An 18,986-nucleotide genomic window follows, 5' to 3' on the forward strand; every position below is an offset into this window, starting at 1 on the left:
AAATAAGATTAGATTAATCATGAGTAGAGTTAACTAATAACCAGAAAGTAATTTTATTACTACTAATTGTCTTTTTGAATATTTGATACAGCCCATGAAACTTATTTTATACCACATTATAAATTCTAAATTCTTTATAAACCAAATTAAAAGATTAAGATGCATATTTTTAAACTACATTAATTTGTTATTACAGTATTCAAATTTTTTTAGCACAATTACCATTGAAAAAGTAAAAATTTTGATTTAAATTAAGGAGGAAAGTAATTTATTCTTATATAAAAAGACAGTGTCATTCTTATAGATTGATTAAAAAAATCAAAATGATTTTTTTCAAAATAACATGCTTATCCTGACTGTATTTCATAAATTTAAGCTTAATTTTGAATTAGATACTTTTTAGTCTAAAAATGAGACACTGAATTCAGTAAAAATTTTATGAAACGAGAACTTAAGACTGAAAATTCCTCTTTTGTTTCTTCCACTGCAAATAGAACAAAAACAAAACAACAGAATAATAATGACAAACAACGTAAAACTTCTAAGATTTCTCACTAAATTATAATAAGCAAGCAGAAGCAGAGAGTCTAGTTGTAGAAATATATCTCATTTAAAATAAATATTCAATACAATAAAATTGGTAATAAATTATTATAATAATTTTAAAATTTAAATATAATTTCATTCATTGGTGATATTTGCACTTGAAAACATTAAAATTAATAATTCTTTAAAAAATTTTTAAAACAAGATTACACAAACAGATTATTATTCTTAGATATTTTGCTTATTCTTCTATTTCAAACATGTGTATTGTTAGATGGCAAAGTAATCTAAAAAAAATCAATGGTTCTAATATTTAGTTTAATCTTGACACATAGTATAGCATTCAAGAGGATCCTTTTTGGACTGCAATTTGAAAAAATTGTGGACCTATAAATTCCCACTGTTGTCAGTCTGCATGTCTGCAGTCCATCCTTTCTTAATCTTGAGAAAGATAGACAAAAGTTAAGACCAGATACATGGAAAGCATATGGGCAGGAGACCCAATTAATTATACACATGTGATTTCAATTTAAAAATTTTCTTTCCCCAAATAGAGTTACATAAATGACTGGCATGACACTGTTGTTATCAGGAAAAGTATGATGTACAGGAGCAAGACACTACTAATTTGAGATTGAGAACATATACAGTATTTTAAATTAAATAAATTAAGAATATGATTAAAATTGCAGCCTTGCATTGTGATGAAGTCACAATAAATTTTTGCTCATTTTTTTAGATTTAAATTTTTTAATATTTTTATAAATGCTTTGAACAGTTTTTAAATTGACTTTTGCAGTTAAGAGAATTTGTTGGTTAAAAAATTAAAGTTTTTATTATCATAATTTGGCTTAAAGAAATAGTTTATAATGTAAAACTGAAAATAAATCTCTTACCTTACTACATTTTCAATTGCTTGTGAATCAAAATCAGCATCAGGTGAATAATACAAATCATATACATATTCAATTTCTTCTGACTTCAATAGTGGCAAACCATTACAAGTTATGCGATCTTCAACCCTCTTTCAAATAAAATCCAAATGATAAATATTTAATATTAAAAATTAAATTTTATATAGCTAAAAGTACTTCTATGAATATTCATTGAACTAAATTATTTGTATAATATATTCAATGATTATTTATTATTCTTACCAATAATTTAAGCATTTGATAACATGATTAAGTATCAACTACATCAGATATGAATTTGTAAAATACATAATAAAGTTACATTCTAAACCTGAAATTTTGCTATTTAGAACTAGGCACTAAAAATCATAAAATTGTTATATTATTTTTAGTGCCTAGATGTTTTACCTTAATAATTAATCATTTGTTCTAAAAAAAAAACTGTACTGAAAGTGAAATGAAGTAAATCATTACTTTCAATAAAAAATTACTTCTGATTTGAAAATTAAAATTTATTCCATAATATACTAAATAAGTCAAATCTAAATAATTATTTTCAGTTTAACATACGATTTTTATATTTCTGTTAAACAAATTAAGATATAAACTTTGAAGGAATAAATGATGATCAAAATTACTTAAATTTACCTAGTAAAAGAAATTTCAGAATGAATTTTAAGTACTGTTCATTTCTAGGCTGTGGAATTAGTACACAGAACTGTCAATTTTTAAATCTCCGATTCCAATTCCTTCATAAAAGCTCAATACGTATAGAGTTGATCAAAAAGTTTGTTCATTTTTTAAAATAATAATAATAAATTTTATAAATTGAAAAATAACTATTAAATTACATATACACTTTCCTATTCAATTACTTTAACCCATCTGTTGTATAAATCTATTATTCCATGTGCAAAAACATTTGGAGATTTTTGTCAAAATGACTAGGCAGTTTTTCACATTGTCTAAGTTACTGACCTTGTTCCTCTTGCAAACTATTCTGGAAAAATAAAAATAAGTGATAATTGTTGCAAGATCATGAGAATACAAGGTGGCACAAAATATTCTATTCAAATTCCAATATTTTTTCCCCAAATGGTCACAGATACATGCAGCCTTGCCTTGTCATGCTGGAAAGCCACACCTTTCTTGCTAACATTGGCCATTTTTTTCAATGGCTGCCTAAGATTATCAAGTTGGAAACAGTATTTCTCTGAGTTGATGGTCTGATTTTGAGGTAGCAGTTCATAAAAGATAATTCCCTGATAAAGATAAGTTATCAAATAATTAGTATAACCTCTTTTTTGGATATGAACCAGCTTTTGATTGCATTACAGAGGGGTCAGCTGACTTTCTTCATAATCTTTTTTGCTGCATATTACCATAAACAATCCATTTTTCTCACCAATAATTAGTCAATTCAAAAAGGGATATTCTGTCTGAGATTTTTCTCTCAATGTAGTACCCAAACATCAAAGCACAGTACATATCTTAAGTTGAGTAAATGGCCAACAACTGATCTCTAAGCAACAGAATACTTCTGCAATTTTCCTGGTAGCATAATAAGAATTCTCTTGAATTAATGCAGTGATTGCATCATCATCAATAGCTGGGGGTCTTCCAAATTGTGGTGCATCTTCTAAAAATATTTTCTGTTTGGAACCTCTTAAACTACTTTTGACACACATGAACATCAACAGCAGCATTGTTATAAACAGCACATATTTTTTAGGAAGTTGTAGTGTTTTCACAGAAGTAGAAAAACATAAGGTGATGAGAATACAACTTAAGATCCTCCATTTTTATTTCCAAAAATTTGAGTATAACAACAAATAATAAAAAACGTTTTATTTATTATGAATATTATGATGAAACTGACAAAAATAATTAAATATAAATTGCTCTTAATTAATGACCGTTAATTAACAAAATTGCTATTAGCATCATCTTATGTAAAAAACAACAAACTTATTAATCAACCCTATACTAATAATGATAAACTTACAATGTAGTAAATGGTATTTCAAGGCATTTCACCAAATCAAGTGAATCCACAGGCTATTTTTTTAGAGTTATACTTAAAGTTCATATCAAGGTTGGAGACCACAGCTCTGCCTGATTCATTTCTAAAGATTTTGTATCATCACTAAAAATTTTTTATATGTTTTGTATAATTTAAAATTGAAAATACCGATATAATTATTTGACAGACTAATTATAGTTTTTTTTTACTTACTTCAGTTGTTGAACTATCTTCTTCTTCGTCATAAACATCATAACATTGATATAAATTTGTAAGATCATTTGATGGTTCTTGAATAGATTTACTACATGTTGGATTTACAATTTTTTTGGATTCTACATCTTTATCAATATCATCAGGTATTTTTCTATAAGAATTTAGTAATTTTAAACGCTTATCACTGTAATTTCGATTTGCTGCTCGAAAGTCACTGTTACGAATCTTGGGACTCTTTCCCCACTTTTCTTTGAGAGTATTATGCTTTTTAATAAAAGCTTCAATATGATCTCCATTCTGCTCCTCCTAAAAAAATAAATGATTAAATAAAAACTTTATTCATTTATTAAATTTTAACACTTAGTAAAATTAATTCCAACACTAAAAATAGAAATATTTAATTTTGTTCTGGGAAATTTCAAATATATCTATCTGGACATATAGTAGTTAAGTAAAGTAAATAAGTTAAATGTAAATTTTTTAAAAATGTTTAAATTTAACTGAGCTGTTTTTCTTAATTTTCTTCTTATTTTCATCTTGCGCTAATTAAAAAGTAATTATAAACAAATATACAGTCAACCCCCTATAACACTGTTGATAATTCCATTTTATATGAATTGTATGTTGTATAAGTCACTTAGAATTTACAAATACGTGTGCTGGACTGAATGGATCACATATTTGTAAAATCTAAGTGACTCGTACAACATGGAATTCATATAAAACGGAATTATCAACAGTGTTATAGGGGGGGTCAACTGTAATACTAAGTAATATTACCATTTCATGATCAGTTTATTAATTTAATTAATCAAACATTTAGTCATTAACTTTGAAGAAACTAAAGAAAAACTTAGTTAGGAACAGTATTCTTTCAAATCCACATTCCTGTATTTTGAAAAGTTAAATTAACAAGGACAAAGATGAAAATAATACACTAACACTTATGTCATTCAAATTTCAAGCACTGATATAATATATTCTAGGAATATAAAAATTTTAAATTTACTACAAATAATTATAATTATACTAATTTAAACAATCACAGTAATTAATTAGGATACTTTTTGCTACTATTAATAATTAGATATTAAATAATTTGGTATTAGAGATAGATGTTAGGTGTCATCTCTGATTGAAATTAATAATTATAATAATTTAATATTTGCTGAATAATTTTTAGAACAGTCTAGAAGAAAAGAATTGGCCCGAAGCAGGATTCAAACCTGCAACCCCTGCTTATCGTGCGGTGCACTGCCAGTTAATAGCCCAATTAATTATGACAATTGTTTGGATTAGTATTAATACATCGAGCTTTGGGACGTTTATATATTTGTAATTATGATTATATAATAAATGCTTCAAAATTTATAAATATACAATATTTTGTATATTTAACAAAAAATCATAAAAACCTAGAATATATAAGCTAACATCTAATTCAACAGTAAACAATAACAAAAACTATTGAAAATATATAATAAAAACTATTTTTAAATTTCAGGACTACTTATAACATACCAAATTATCATTAATCTGATATTAGAAAATCAACTGTTTCGTAAAAGGATCTCCACGCAGTAGATAATGAGTCGGCGTCTCTATGGTTTATACAACTGGTTTTCATGTGCGCTTTATAGATTTCCAATCTCTCTAGATGTTTGATCATTTGCCTATTATTCGTCGTTTTTATAATTGCCGCTTGATTCCATTGTACGTTAATATCTTGTTGTTTTGCATATGATGCCAACACAGTGTTATCCAGGTTCCTATTGATGGCGTACAATGGGATCAAGCAGCAATTATAAAAACGACGAATAATAGGCAAACGATCAACATCTAGAGAGATTGGAAATCTATAAAGCACACATGAAAACCGGTTGTATAAATCATACATACATCAATTGTTTCAATTAAAGCTTCTTCAAAAACTTCAGACACTAAGGCGTTAAACACAATTAATATATTTTATTCTTGCGAGCGCTTATTTGGACGACGTGCATATTTACGTCGAAAGCGCTCGCAAGAATAAAATATATTAATTGTGTTTAACGCCTTAGTGTCTGAAGTTTTTGAAGAAGCTTTAATTAAAATAAAAGTTGGCGTGACATCCAACCTCAATACGTTTTTACTACTCCTAACAAGATGAGTAACAGAATTCGGATGTTCTTCTTCTCTATGTTAAATTTACAAAAGGTATGGCATAAACTACATGCCCAACTAGTCTTTCTACTCAAGTGTAGATCCCATCATATAGTTCCAAAGTGCATCACCATTAACTACAGGGCCTTTCCTTTGTGTCTACGAGGTACATTGAAACAAATGGAGAAGTCGCTCCTTTTGAAATTAATTAAAGTGAAACGCAAATCATTGGCAGAAGCTGAACTCAAGTTATATGTTGCCCATCTGCAATTTGCCAAATCTTGTGACCCGGTTTCACTCTACGACCAACTAGGAAAGATTCACAGCATGGCATCGAAGTTTGCACGAGATGAAAGAGTTAAACTAAACAAGAAGTTCAAATGGCTTTGTAATGCAGCACGCAAACAACAAAATCCGGTACAGCCAACCGAATTTCACAATTACACCGATGAAATTGTTCCATCTCGAATTGAGAAGGTTTTACAACAGGGACCCAGATATATCCCTCCGCCACAAAATATGAACATCGCAGAAATGGTACCAGCGACCCTTGCAGCACTCAAGTGTTGCCAAGCGACAACAAAGTATCCACAAATGGAGCTGTCAATCATCTCGACACTNTACAATAGCGACGATTATTATTTTAAAAAATTTTTGTTAGGCTTAACATCGATGAAAATTCAACGCAAAATAGGTTAATAGCGATATACTAATATACTAATTACATGGGATATAATAATATACTACACTAATAATGGATTTTTTCATACTTTTCGGTTATCCGACTTTTCAATTATCCGACCAACCCCAGTCCCCAATTAGGGCGGATAATCGAGGTTCTACTGTATGAACTTTTACATTATTCAAAAGACAAAAAGAACTTGCAAAAATTTACAATATGATAAAAAGACTCAAAACTTCATTGGAAAGTAGAGATACTAAATAAAAACCATCTGTTTCTAGTGTTTTTAAAATCATATTAGTCACTGATTTTTTTTCTAGCCAATCATAGCAAGTAATTTAAACTTTCGGGAAGAATTAATTTTCAGATTCAATTTCAAAATTGTTTACAGTTGAAATCTGCCAGCCGATAAAAAGCATAATTTCAGTTTCCAAACATTAAATAGGCAGGAATTCAAGAAAATCAGATAGAAATGGTTTAACTGTCGATAATGCAATCACACTTAAAACTTTAATTACAAGCAAATAAAATTTATTGACAATTTCAAATTTCAAAGTTTGTTAGCATTGGACCATTAGATTAATTAACTTTGTATTCATACAATCCTTCTAAACTTCTGACAGTTAATTACAAGCAGTTAGACAATTCTTATGAACTGAAGAATCTGATTACAAATTTAACAAAATAACAGATTTACATTCAAATCTGAATAGACGTCTTTTACACATCTAAATTGAATTAATACAAATTCAATATCACCACTAGATGCGATTTTTATATCTTTTAATAATTAAAAAATTCAATTTAATCACAAAATTAGTCAAATTATAACAGAAAACTCAATAATATTTGATAGTTACTTGATTATACATCAAGGTTGTTATTATTTTACATTAAAAAAAATCATACAAACTTAAATTAGATGATAATTTTAAAAAATTTATTTTATCTTTAAAAACAAGTTTGTAAACGCTCAAAAAAATTGTTTAAAAGTTGAAGTCAGCTAATCTATCAAATCTGATTTACCAGTACTGATTAATTAATAAAATCTAATTTGCTTGATCCAAATGAGATTTTAACTAATAAATTAATGATAAAGTTTATTAAGATACAGAATTTAGTTCAAGTATAAGTAAATATCTCAATATTAAAAAAAAAAAATTCAAGTTTTATATTATATATTATTTTCAACTTTTAAATAAAGGATTTATTTTACATTCTAGCACATAGTTATGAGATTTGATTTGATTAAATTTGAATAAATGAATCGAATCAATCTTTTAGGTAAATTTATGATGATGAATTGAATAAGTAAAATCTATATAGTTAAATAACTATTGTTTTTATTCTGGAAAAAGTATCATCATTAATAGATAATATACTTTCACTCAAAAAAGTAGAAACAATTAGAACAGAGACTATAATGAAAATTTTTTCCCCACTTTGAACTAATTTAACTAAACTTTCAAAAAATATTTTAGAAAAAAAAAGACCCAATTTTATAACATTAATAGTCAGTCAATGATAAAATATTTTCCAATTTCAAATGTTTTCATTTTTTTTTAATGATTAAATGCATACTTCTGTAGTATAGATTTTTAAAAGATTTTTCTTTCTGGCTTATAAATCATATCAATATTCTATTGTTTTTCTATAAATTTGAGTTATTTGCAAAGCTTCAGTAATTCCTAATAGAACACCATAGGTTGGCATTACACCAATCTCTCATTAAAATACAAAAATAAATACATTTTCAAAATTTTACTTTTTATTATTATTATTATTGTTATAAACATTCAAAAAATTTATTTATTATAAACTTTTTTAATTAATTAATTAACTTTATTATATGTTAACAGAGATCACATGTACCAAACAAAATTCTCTCAATTTTCACAGATAACTACAAACAGTTGTTTGAATACATTATGAACAACTATAATTATTGATAAATGAACCTCAAACACTGCAGTAGAGATAACAGACTTACAATGAGGACATATATTACTTGTCTATCATCAGAATACAACAATAAAGTTTCATTCTGATGATAGACAAGTAATATACGAATAATAAAACTTTGTCCAGCAGAGGGTGGTGTTAATAATATCTATACATTACTACGAAGTGAGTACTGATCATGACTGCCTTGAACTAATTTACTAAGAAATAATGAGTCATTGTATATAATCACAAATTTTAAACTGGTATTATTTGATTGTTTATGTAACTAAAACAAAAATTTTAAACTATTTTAGGTTTGATTATAATAAATATTTTAAATTAATGAGCATTGCACTTTGATGTAGATCTAAAACAGATCAGCTTGTCAATTTGTAATGGAATTTTAAACCTTTTATATTAATCTGTATATAATTTTTTTTTAAGTTTTACATTTGTTGTAGATAACTCTATATTCATGTATGGCTGACGAGGGTCTTTTCTACCAAAATGCACACCAGTAATAAAGTTGTATTCTGATGAAAAGTTTCATTTTTATGTCCTCAGTAGCAGTGTGATAAGGGTCTGTTATCTCTGCCACAGTGTTTAAGATTCATTTATCCATAATCATTGAGACAAAAAGCTTTTATATACTAATTATAATTGGGCTGCAATTTGAAAAACTCGTAGACCATAAATTCCCACCATCGTCCGTATGCCTGCCAGTCTTTCGAGTTTATCTCGAGAACAGAGTTAGACAGACAAAAGACAAGACTAGATATGGAAACCTTAGTGGCAGGAGGCCCCAATTAACTACATATGAACTTCTGATGAAAACCGGAAGTCACATTATTTCAATTCAAAACTTTTCAGATAAATTCAGCAATATTAGTCGGCTTAATTGATTATTTATCTAACCACCTGGAAGGGGTTTGTGGATTAATAAACAAAAATTGTTATGTCCTTCTAATCCAAATGTTCATCAGAGTTCAAGAATTACCCAGAAGTAATTTTAATTTTCGTATGTTTTATTTACATGCATTTCAGATCCAACTTTTTTATCGATTCCTCCTCAGTAATGTTTACACAAATATTTTACTGTAGATACTGTCTACGACAAAGTTTTCACCAAGCATTCACAACCATTTAAAACTACTCTAAAATTCTACATAAAACATTTTTTGTAGGTTTTTAATTGTATTTTAAATTAAATAAATTTAAAATGTAAAAATTGCAGTCTGGCATCATGACAACATCAGAATAAATAATTGCTCACTATCCATTTATATTTTTGCTACTTTGACTTTCGAACAATTAATATACCTGTCTTCTTCGTAACATTTGGCCAAATTTAAGGTTTCCGAGCAAATTAAGTTACGCAAGTTAATTCAGTCCAGTTTCGTTTAATTTTGGATTTAATCGTATTAAAATATTCTTTTTAAAGTGATTTTTTCAATAAAAATAACAAACACCAGTGCTCAATGTGTTGGTTATTTTCAGTTATCAACCTCATTTAATGATATTGTCAGAGCCTTTTTTTTTTTTGTGTCTTTGATACGAATAGACAATGTACATTGCTATCTACATTACTATTCTGCATAACAGACATTTTACAATCATTTTTCTGTTGATAACCTGGTACAAGTTTACTTTAGGTAATTTTATGTATACTCTTCTATATACAAATTAATTGAAAGTAACACCTGCTGTAGAGTTACATACACAGTAGATTATCATGACCCAAAGCGACCACTTAATTTTTACAAAAGTTAATTATTTTTTATAATATTATTGCAACTGACACAATAGATAAAACACTAAAAAATCATCTATTTAAATTTTCTGTGTGGGGGGAAAAATTTAAATATTCTTACATTCTCTTTTACTGTACCGATGAATTTAAATACTGTTTCGACTTCAGTTTCATTTCTAGGTCTTTTGCTAGCGATTACCACAGCTTCTGTCGGTTCTGTACTCGATTTTCTCTTAATTCTCAGTAAAGTCGCCATTTCCACTTTAAACTATAAACACAATTATTCAAATCGTCTTTTTTACGATCATTACTAACATCGCCATCTTGTGTTATTATTTTATTTTTTTTTAAATAAAATGTTATTAAAATTTAAACGAATAATTATTAATTTATTATTATTTTAATANTAACCTCTTTTTTGGATATGAACCAGCTTTTGATTGCATTACAGAGGGGTCAGCTGACTTTCTTCATAATCTTTTTTGCTGCATATTACCATAAACAATCCATTTTTCTCACCAATAATTAGTCAATTCAAAAAGGGATATTCTGTCTGAGATTTTTCTCTCAATGTAGTACCCAAACATCAAAGCACAGTACATATCTTAAGTTGAGTAAATGGCCAACAACTGATCTCTAAGCAACAGAATACTTCTGCAATTTTCCTGGTAGCATAATAAGAATTCTCTTGAATTAATGCAGTGATTGCATCATCATCAATAGCTGGGGGTCTTCCAAATTGTGGTGCATCTTCTAAAAATATTTTCTGTTTGGAACCTCTTAAACTACTTTTGACACACATGAACATCAACAGCAGCATTGTTATAAACAGCACATATTTTTTAGGAAGTTGTAGTGTTTTCACAGAAGTAGAAAAACATAAGGTGATGAGAATACAACTTAAGATCCTCCATTTTTATTTCCAAAAATTTGAGTATAACAACAAATAATAAAAAACGTTTTATTTATTATGAATATTATGATGAAACTGACAAAAATAATTAAATATAAATTGCTCTTAATTAATGACCGTTAATTAACAAAATTGCTATTAGCATCATCTTATGTAAAAAACAACAAACTTATTAATCAACCCTATACTAATAATGATAAACTTACAATGTAGTAAATGGTATTTCAAGGCATTTCACCAAATCAAGTGAATCCACAGGCTATTTTTTTAGAGTTATACTTAAAGTTCATATCAAGGTTGGAGACCACAGCTCTGCCTGATTCATTTCTAAAGATTTTGTATCATCACTAAAAATTTTTTATATGTTTTGTATAATTTAAAATTGAAAATACCGATATAATTATTTGACAGACTAATTATAGTTTTTTTTTACTTACTTCAGTTGTTGAACTATCTTCTTCTTCGTCATAAACATCATAACATTGATATAAATTTGTAAGATCATTTGATGGTTCTTGAATAGATTTACTACATGTTGGATTTACAATTTTTTTGGATTCTACATCTTTATCAATATCATCAGGTATTTTTCTATAAGAATTTAGTAATTTTAAACGCTTATCACTGTAATTTCGATTTGCTGCTCGAAAGTCACTGTTACGAATCTTGGGACTCTTTCCCCACTTTTCTTTGAGAGTATTATGCTTTTTAATAAAAGCTTCAATATGATCTCCATTCTGCTCCTCCTAAAAAAAATAAATGATTAAATAAAAACTTTATTCATTTATTAAATTTTAACACTTAGTAAAATTAATTCCAACACTAAAAATAGAAATATTTAATTTTGTTCTGGGAAATTTCAAATATATCTATCTGGACATATAGTAGTTAAGTAAAGTAAATAAGTTAAATGTAAATTTTTTAAAAATGTTTAAATTTAACTGAGCTGTTTTTCTTAATTTTCTTCTTATTTTCATCTTGCGCTAATTAAAAAGTAATTATAAACAAATATACAGTCAACCCCCTATAACACTGTTGATAATTCCATTTTATATGAATTGTATGTTGTATAAGTCACTTAGAATTTACAAATACGTGTGCTGGACTGAATGGATCACATATTTGTAAAATCTAAGTGACTCGTACAACATGGAATTCATATAAAACGGAATTATCAACAGTGTTATAGGGGGGGTCAACTGTAATACTAAGTAATATTACCATTTCATGATCAGTTTATTAATTTAATTAATCAAACATTTAGTCATTAACTTTGAAGAAACTAAAGAAAAACTTAGTTAGGAACAGTATTCTTTCAAATCCACATTCCTGTATTTTGAAAAGTTAAATTAACAAGGACAAAGATGAAAATAATACACTAACACTTATGTCATTCAAATTTCAAGCACTGATATAATATATTCTAGGAATATAAAAATTTTAAATTTACTACAAATAATTATAATTATACTAATTTAAACAATCACAGTAATTAATTAGGATACTTTTTGCTACTATTAATAATTAGATATTAAATAATTTGGTATTAGAGATAGATGTTAGGTGTCATCTCTGATTGAAATTAATAATTATAATAATTTAATATTTGCTGAATAATTTTTAGAACAGTCTAGAAGAAAAGAATTGGCCCGAAGCAGGATTCAAACCTGCAACCCCTGCTTATCGTGCGGTGCACTGCCAGTTAATAGCCCAATTAATTATGACAATTGTTTGGATTAGTATTAATACATCGAGCTTTGGGACGTTTATATATTTGTAATTATGATTATATAATAAATGCTTCAAAATTTATAAATATACAATATTTTGTATATTTAACAAAAAATCATAAAAACCTAGAATATATAAGCTAACATCTAATTCAATAGTAAACAATAACAAAAACTATTGAAAATATAAAATAAAAACTATTTTTAAATTTCAGGACTACTTATAACATACCAAATTATCATTAATCTGATATTAGAAAATCAACTGTTTCGTAAAAGGATCTCCACGCAGTAGATAATGAGTCGGCGTCTCTATGGTTTATACAACTGGTTTTCATGTGCGCTTTATAGATTTCCAATCTCTCTAGATGTTTGATCATTTGCCTATTATTCGTCGTTTTTATAATTGCCGCTTGATTCCATTGTACGTTAATATCTTGTTGTTTTGCATATGATGCCAACACAGTGTTATCCAGGTTCCTATTGATGGCGTACAATGGGATCAAGCAGCAATTATAAAAACGACGAATAATAGGCAAACGATCAACATCTAGAGAGATTGGAAATCTATAAAGCACACATGAAAACCGGTTGTATAAATCATACATACATCAATTGTTTCAATTAAAGCTTCTTCAAAAACTTCAGACACTAAGGCGTTAAACACAATTAATATATTTTATTCTTGCGAGCGCTTATTTGGACGACGTGCATATTTACGTCGAAAGCGCTCGCAAGAATAAAATATATTAATTGTGTTTAACGCCTTAGTGTCTGAAGTTTTTGAAGAAGCTTTAATTAAAATAAAAGTTGGCGTGACATCCAACCTCAATACGTTTTTACTACTCCTAACAAGATGAGTAACAGAATTCGGATGTTCTTCTTCTCTATGTTAAATTTACAAAAGGTATGGCATAAACTACATGCCCAACTAGTCTTTCTACTCAAGTGTAGATCCCATCATATAGTTCCAAAGTGCATCACCATTAACTACAGGGCCTTTCCTTTGTGTCTACGAGGTACATTGAAACAAATGGAGAAGTCGCTCCTTTTGAAATTAATTAAAGTGAAACGCAAATCATTGGCAGAAGCTGAACTCAAGTTATATGTTGCCCATCTGCAATTTGCCAAATCTTGTGACCCGGTTTCACTCTACGACCAACTAGGAAAGATTCACAGCATGGCATCGAAGTTTGCACGAGATGAAAGAGTTAAACTAAACAAGAAGTTCAAATGGCTTTGTAATGCAGCACGCAAACAACAAAATCCGGTACAGCCAACCGAATTTCACAATTACACCGATGAAATTGTTCCATCTCGAATTGAGAAGGTTTTACAACAGGGACCCAGATATATCCCTCCGCCACAAAATATGAACATCGCAGAAATGGTACCAGCGACCCTTGCAGCACTCAAGTGTTGCCAAGCGACAACAAAGTATCCACAAATGGAGCTGTCAATCATCTCGACACTAGCATCTGTAAGACAAAATCCAGCTCGGGCAATACAAAGTCCCAAAGACCACTCTGTGAGACGGTACTTATCAACTTCCAACATGAGACTTCTGATATCAGACAAGGACAAGAAGTTCGTTCTATGCAGGGAGGAAGACTTTCTACGCAGGGCCACAGATTTTCTCAACCAGTCACAAGCTGTCATCTTACCGGAAGACCCAACAACAGCNTTTAATAAGGAATATGTTTTTAAAATTAGATTGGAATTCTGAAAATAATGATGGAATGAATGAAACGTGGGCGTCGCTGCCGTCGACTTTTGGCAGAGTGCATGTTGCATTGTATTTATTGAAATATCAAAATCATGTATAAAAGTATAAATAGTTGTTTATTCCGTATCGGTTCGAGAAGGCTTTATTTATTTCCGACGAGACAAGTAAACATCGATTTTATTTAAATATAAAAGCTTAAATTTTTAAAATTTATCCAATAAACGAATTAATTTCAATGTCTTTTAGTATTCGTGGAAGATCGCAGCGAGGAATGTCGCTTATAAGAACGACAAATTAAATGCATCGATTCGTTTTCGCAATTCTCAATTGAGCAAACATCTCGGTTGCCAGTCTTGCCTCTTCCTAACAATCCCTGTCAGATTTCAGTCTGATGATACGGCTTATTCAGAAGTTATAAATCAGGTAAGAAATAAGTTTTGCCTTTAAAGTCAAGATGAGATTTTATAAAATATCTATCTGAAATTTGGAAATACAAATGATCTTTTTATGTAAAATTTTGAAATTTGAACGAGGCGTTCATAATAAAATATGGTTCCTTTCTGTTAACAGAGCACCAATTGTCACTTTAATCCAATATGTGATACAGTCATCTGTGAGACTGTCACATTTATCTATTTAGTCCGCACGACTGTGCCGGCTTTGAGTAGGTCACTTGAATTTTCATGGAGTACTTAATGTTATATACACTGGTGTGCAAAACTTAAGCAACAATATAATTTTTAAGCAGACAGCAGAAATTGTTGAAAAGGACTTGTTGTGATCAGTACAACAAACACCCAATTCGGTAGAAAGGTGATTTGTATTCAGGAAGAAGACATTACAGGTGACTTGAGGGCATGCAGAATGTGTGCAGTCAGCACATGCAGTGCAAGACTACAATAAAAGGGAGGATTCTATTCATTTTTGTGCTAGTATGCTTTCTTTATCCTTTAAGTACAAAATACTGTCTCTGTATTGTGAATTTCATGTCTGTCAGGTGATTTCTTGTGGAGTTACGGCAAAAAAACAATTGTTGCGTAAGTTTTGCACATAGGTGTAGTTTTAGGGGAGTATGGGTGCTCGAGCGATAGCGAGCATTGAAGCACATGTCTACATGCAAAGCATGTAAAATAGGCAGTACTGATGTGTTAAAAACTTTAGAGGCAAATATCTCGTAAAGAGTTGACAATTCTGGGGAGGGGGTAAAACCTGTCTTTTGGAGCTTGAATCTTACCCGTTACTGTACCTGTCGGCTGGCGTCCCATTAACAGAAAAGTACCTAAAGTATTAAATTTAACAATTTTACTTCTCCAAAGATGTATGTTCGAAGGGAGCTTGTGCTTTTTTGCTTTCTGTAGGTCAGATGAACACCTTTTGTAATTCTGAGTAATCTTGAGCCTTTCAGTCCGTTGTTGTCAGGGCTAAAAAAAAGTATTGTCAAAATGACAACAATATTTTTGGTAAGATGTAAACTCTGAATGAGGGTTTCCCTAGAATTGTAGACTTCTCTGTAGGAGCAAAAAAGTCAAAGGAACTATACCCATATATGCGAGATATTTGCCTCCAAAGATTGGTTTTACCATAAATCAATATAATTGCTTATTACTTGCACCAAAGTGCCTGTGTGGAGGCTTGTCGTCCCACACCCCTAAAACTATATAACATTAAGTACTCCACAAACAGTCAAGTGGGCTACTCAAAGTCAGCATAGTTGTGTGGGCTAAATAGTTAAAAGTGATAGTTTTACAGAGTGATACAACTCCTGATTGTGTGCAAGCTGGAAGTAAGCTGATGTTTGGAGGGCTGTATCTCACAAAGGGTCATGTGGAGAAGCTGCGGTGCACTTGGAATTTAATCCTGGGGGAAACCAAGTTAAACAAGATAAAAACATTTTTTATGCGAAATCAATAAACTCCCCACTCCATGTGACTGCGAATTCATAAGTACAGTAGAACCTCGAAAACTCGGCTCTCGATAACCCGGAACTCCAGATAACTCGGCCACACCCTGGCAGGGCAAAAAAAATCCTTAGTTAATTAATTTTCATTATAGACAGCTTTATAAAAGTATAAAAGCTCTCATAAAGTATTTTCATTATAGACAGCTTTATAAAAGTATAAAAGCTCTCATAAAGTATTTTTCTGAGGTCTTTCTTATCAGGTAAATTACTGTACACAGTGTATTCATTAATTTTCATTTTCATGTAGTAAAGGCTTTATGCCTTCATAAAGTACGTACTTTTCCTTTGTTTAAGGGTATTTGGGCAGTTTATTCTCTGTTGTATTCTCCAGCAAACAATACATACAAGTACAGTACACTATTTTCTGAGGAAACACTCATACTTATCCTTTTTTAACCCCATTCCCGATAACCCGGCATTTTCACAAACTCGGCCACACTTCGGTCCACATTAGGCCGAGTTTTCGAGGTTCTACTGTAGTATGTAAATAGAAGACACGACACAATATAAATAAAAGAAATGAATTCCACTCAGAAAAAGATTTTTGGAAAATTTTCTAGTTCTTTTTTTTTTCTTTTTCTTTGGAAGCTGCCATGGCCCCTTAGCTTCCCTGGGTGTGCGTGCCACTGTGTAGAAATATGGTTCCTTTGACTTTCTTGCTCCTACAGGTATGATCTACAGCTCTAAGGTCTCAGCTGTCTCATTTAGCGGTGTAATTGTACCAGTATTTGTATTTCTGTGACAATAGGATGGGAATTATGAGATGTTTACTGGCTTCCAAAAATGCAGAAAAATATGGGTTTATTAAATTTGATAATGTAATGGGTTGCGTTTTAATTTAACTTAACTATAATTTATTATTGATTAACTCCTTATGACCAGTGCTGAATGGATAAAGTCACTGAACATTGGTAGTGATCCTGGATTTACACTGGGTCAGCCATGTAGATTGTTTTCCAGCTTAACAAATGCAGCAATCAATGCAATCTTTTCACCATGATAATTGATTTATACAGGCTTATAAAACAGAGTTTAGGTAAGATAGATTTACACTCTTTAGATGACTTAATCCTGTATACTGGCATTGACATAACTCCATTTGCACAAATGCCATCAGGAATCATTAGGAAAAACTTGATGAAGATTGTAAGAACCTGATGCAGAACTGATTTCCTAATAGAATATCATATGAATGGAGTTATATCAATGTTGTTATACAGAATTTAGTAACCTAAAGGATATGAATCTTTACCCAAGTTCCATTTTACATGCCTGAGTAAAGGGATTAACATTGTGAGAAGATTGTTTGCATTGATTGCTATGCTTGTTAAGCTGAAAAATGCTTAACAAGCAAATCTGCTAATGCCTACATGCATGAATCCACATGAAATCATTACATTTTATGGGATGCTGGTCATGCAGAGTTTTATGGATTATTCTACTTGTATGTAACACCCAAGCTTGTTTCCCATAGAAAATTCTCTTGGGAGGACTTTGTTGTGTTGCCATCCTATCAAAGAAATTATATATATATATTTATATATCTTATTTAAGAAATGCTTATTTAACAGAAAATTTTAGTCAACATAANTCACTACCTATTTTAATTTTTTCAATTATTATAGTTAAGAAAATTTATATATGATAAAGCCTTGATTTAACAGAATAATTGGGAAAAGGCTATCTGGTACTGCTGAAGTCCATTAAATTGAACATATTTTAAAAAAACACATTAATAACAAACTTATAATGTACACGATATAGATTATAACAACATTTTAATGCAAGTATGAACAAATTATTATGTATATTGAATGATTCACACTTAGTAACCAACCTTTTAGTATGTTCTACTTGTAATTAAAACAAATTGGTATCATAGGGCAACAGGTCATGTTATTCATTGCCTTTGGACAAGCTTTAGGCCTATATGCATACAGTAATGTGGCACACTCACTAATCCATCACCCTCTGTGTAAGGAATAGTCAGATTAGCAAGAGTCTACAGTATTTCCTTGGAAATCAAGGCTAGGGATCAGCTTTTTGTTCACTGACTCTAGAGTCAATATTTACAGTTTTCCAACTCCATATCCATAAGACAGTATTTATATATATTATCCATCATTTCATCACTGAAAAGCAAAACATTGGGCTAATTTACTAATTAGCAATGCATTGCTGGTCTAATGCTAACTATAGAATTGTAACTACAGTAGAACCTCGATTATCCGCCCCTGATCAACCAACCCCTCGGTTAACCGACCGTCCTAGTCGGCAAATTTCAAATGTCCGCTAGTGATGTGGCGCTACAATATTTGGCTATGTCTTGGCTACTTTAATATTATTTTTACGTGTTTTAGCTGGCAACACTCATTCGACCATGAAAGGGAGCCAGTATTTAAACGAAGCTTAATTTTCTAATTTTTAACGATACAATAGC

The 18,986-nt window shown here is 29.8% G+C and overlaps 2 protein-coding genes across 2 annotated transcripts in view; one reads left to right on the plus strand and one right to left on the minus strand.

Moving 5' to 3' along the window:
- Positions 1-1,416: 1,416 nt before the first annotated feature.
- Positions 1,417-10,540, minus strand: LOC111633630 (probable RNA polymerase II nuclear localization protein SLC7A6OS). Its single transcript, XM_023378242.1, has 3 exons — positions 10,339-10,540; positions 3,697-4,005; positions 1,417-1,570 (listed from the first exon to the last, which is right to left on the minus strand). Exons 1-3 carry the CDS (start codon positions 10,471-10,473, stop codon positions 1,439-1,441), a joined length of 576 nt encoding a protein of 191 aa, XP_023234010.1. The 5' UTR covers positions 10,474-10,540; the 3' UTR covers positions 1,417-1,438.
- A 4,064-nt stretch (positions 10,541-14,604) lies between these two features.
- Positions 14,605-18,986, plus strand: part of LOC111633617 (mitochondrial inner membrane protein OXA1L-like) — a 27,844-nt gene continuing 23,462 nt past the window's right edge. Inside the window, exons 1-2 of the mRNA XM_023378224.1 lie at positions 14,605-14,750; positions 14,833-15,009. Of these exons, the coding sequence (XP_023233992.1) occupies positions 14,679-14,750; positions 14,833-15,009 (249 nt within the window). The 5' untranslated portion in view covers positions 14,605-14,678. The remainder of the gene's footprint in view (positions 14,751-14,832; positions 15,010-18,986) is intronic.

This window comes from Centruroides sculpturatus, unplaced genomic scaffold (genome assembly GCF_000671375.1).
Source record: "Centruroides sculpturatus isolate CEXI.00-Female unplaced genomic scaffold, Cexi_2.0 scaffold844, whole genome shotgun sequence".
NCBI classification, from domain to species: domain Eukaryota; kingdom Metazoa; phylum Arthropoda; class Arachnida; order Scorpiones; family Buthidae; genus Centruroides; species Centruroides sculpturatus.

Excerpts from the sequence above, each read along its gene's own strand:
- LOC111633630 (XM_023378242.1), bottom strand. The coding sequence starts at position 10,473 with ATGGCGACTTTACTGAGAATTAAGAGAAAATCGAGTACAGAACCGACA. Across the intron at positions 4,006-10,338 it reads TCGGTACAGTAAAAGAGAAT|GAGGAGCAGAATGGAGATCA; the intron begins GTAAGAATATTT and ends TTATTTTTTTAG. Across the intron at positions 1,571-3,696 it reads AAGATAGTTCAACAACTGAA|AGGGTTGAAGATCGCATAAC; the intron begins GTAAGTAAAAAA and ends TTTATTTGAAAG.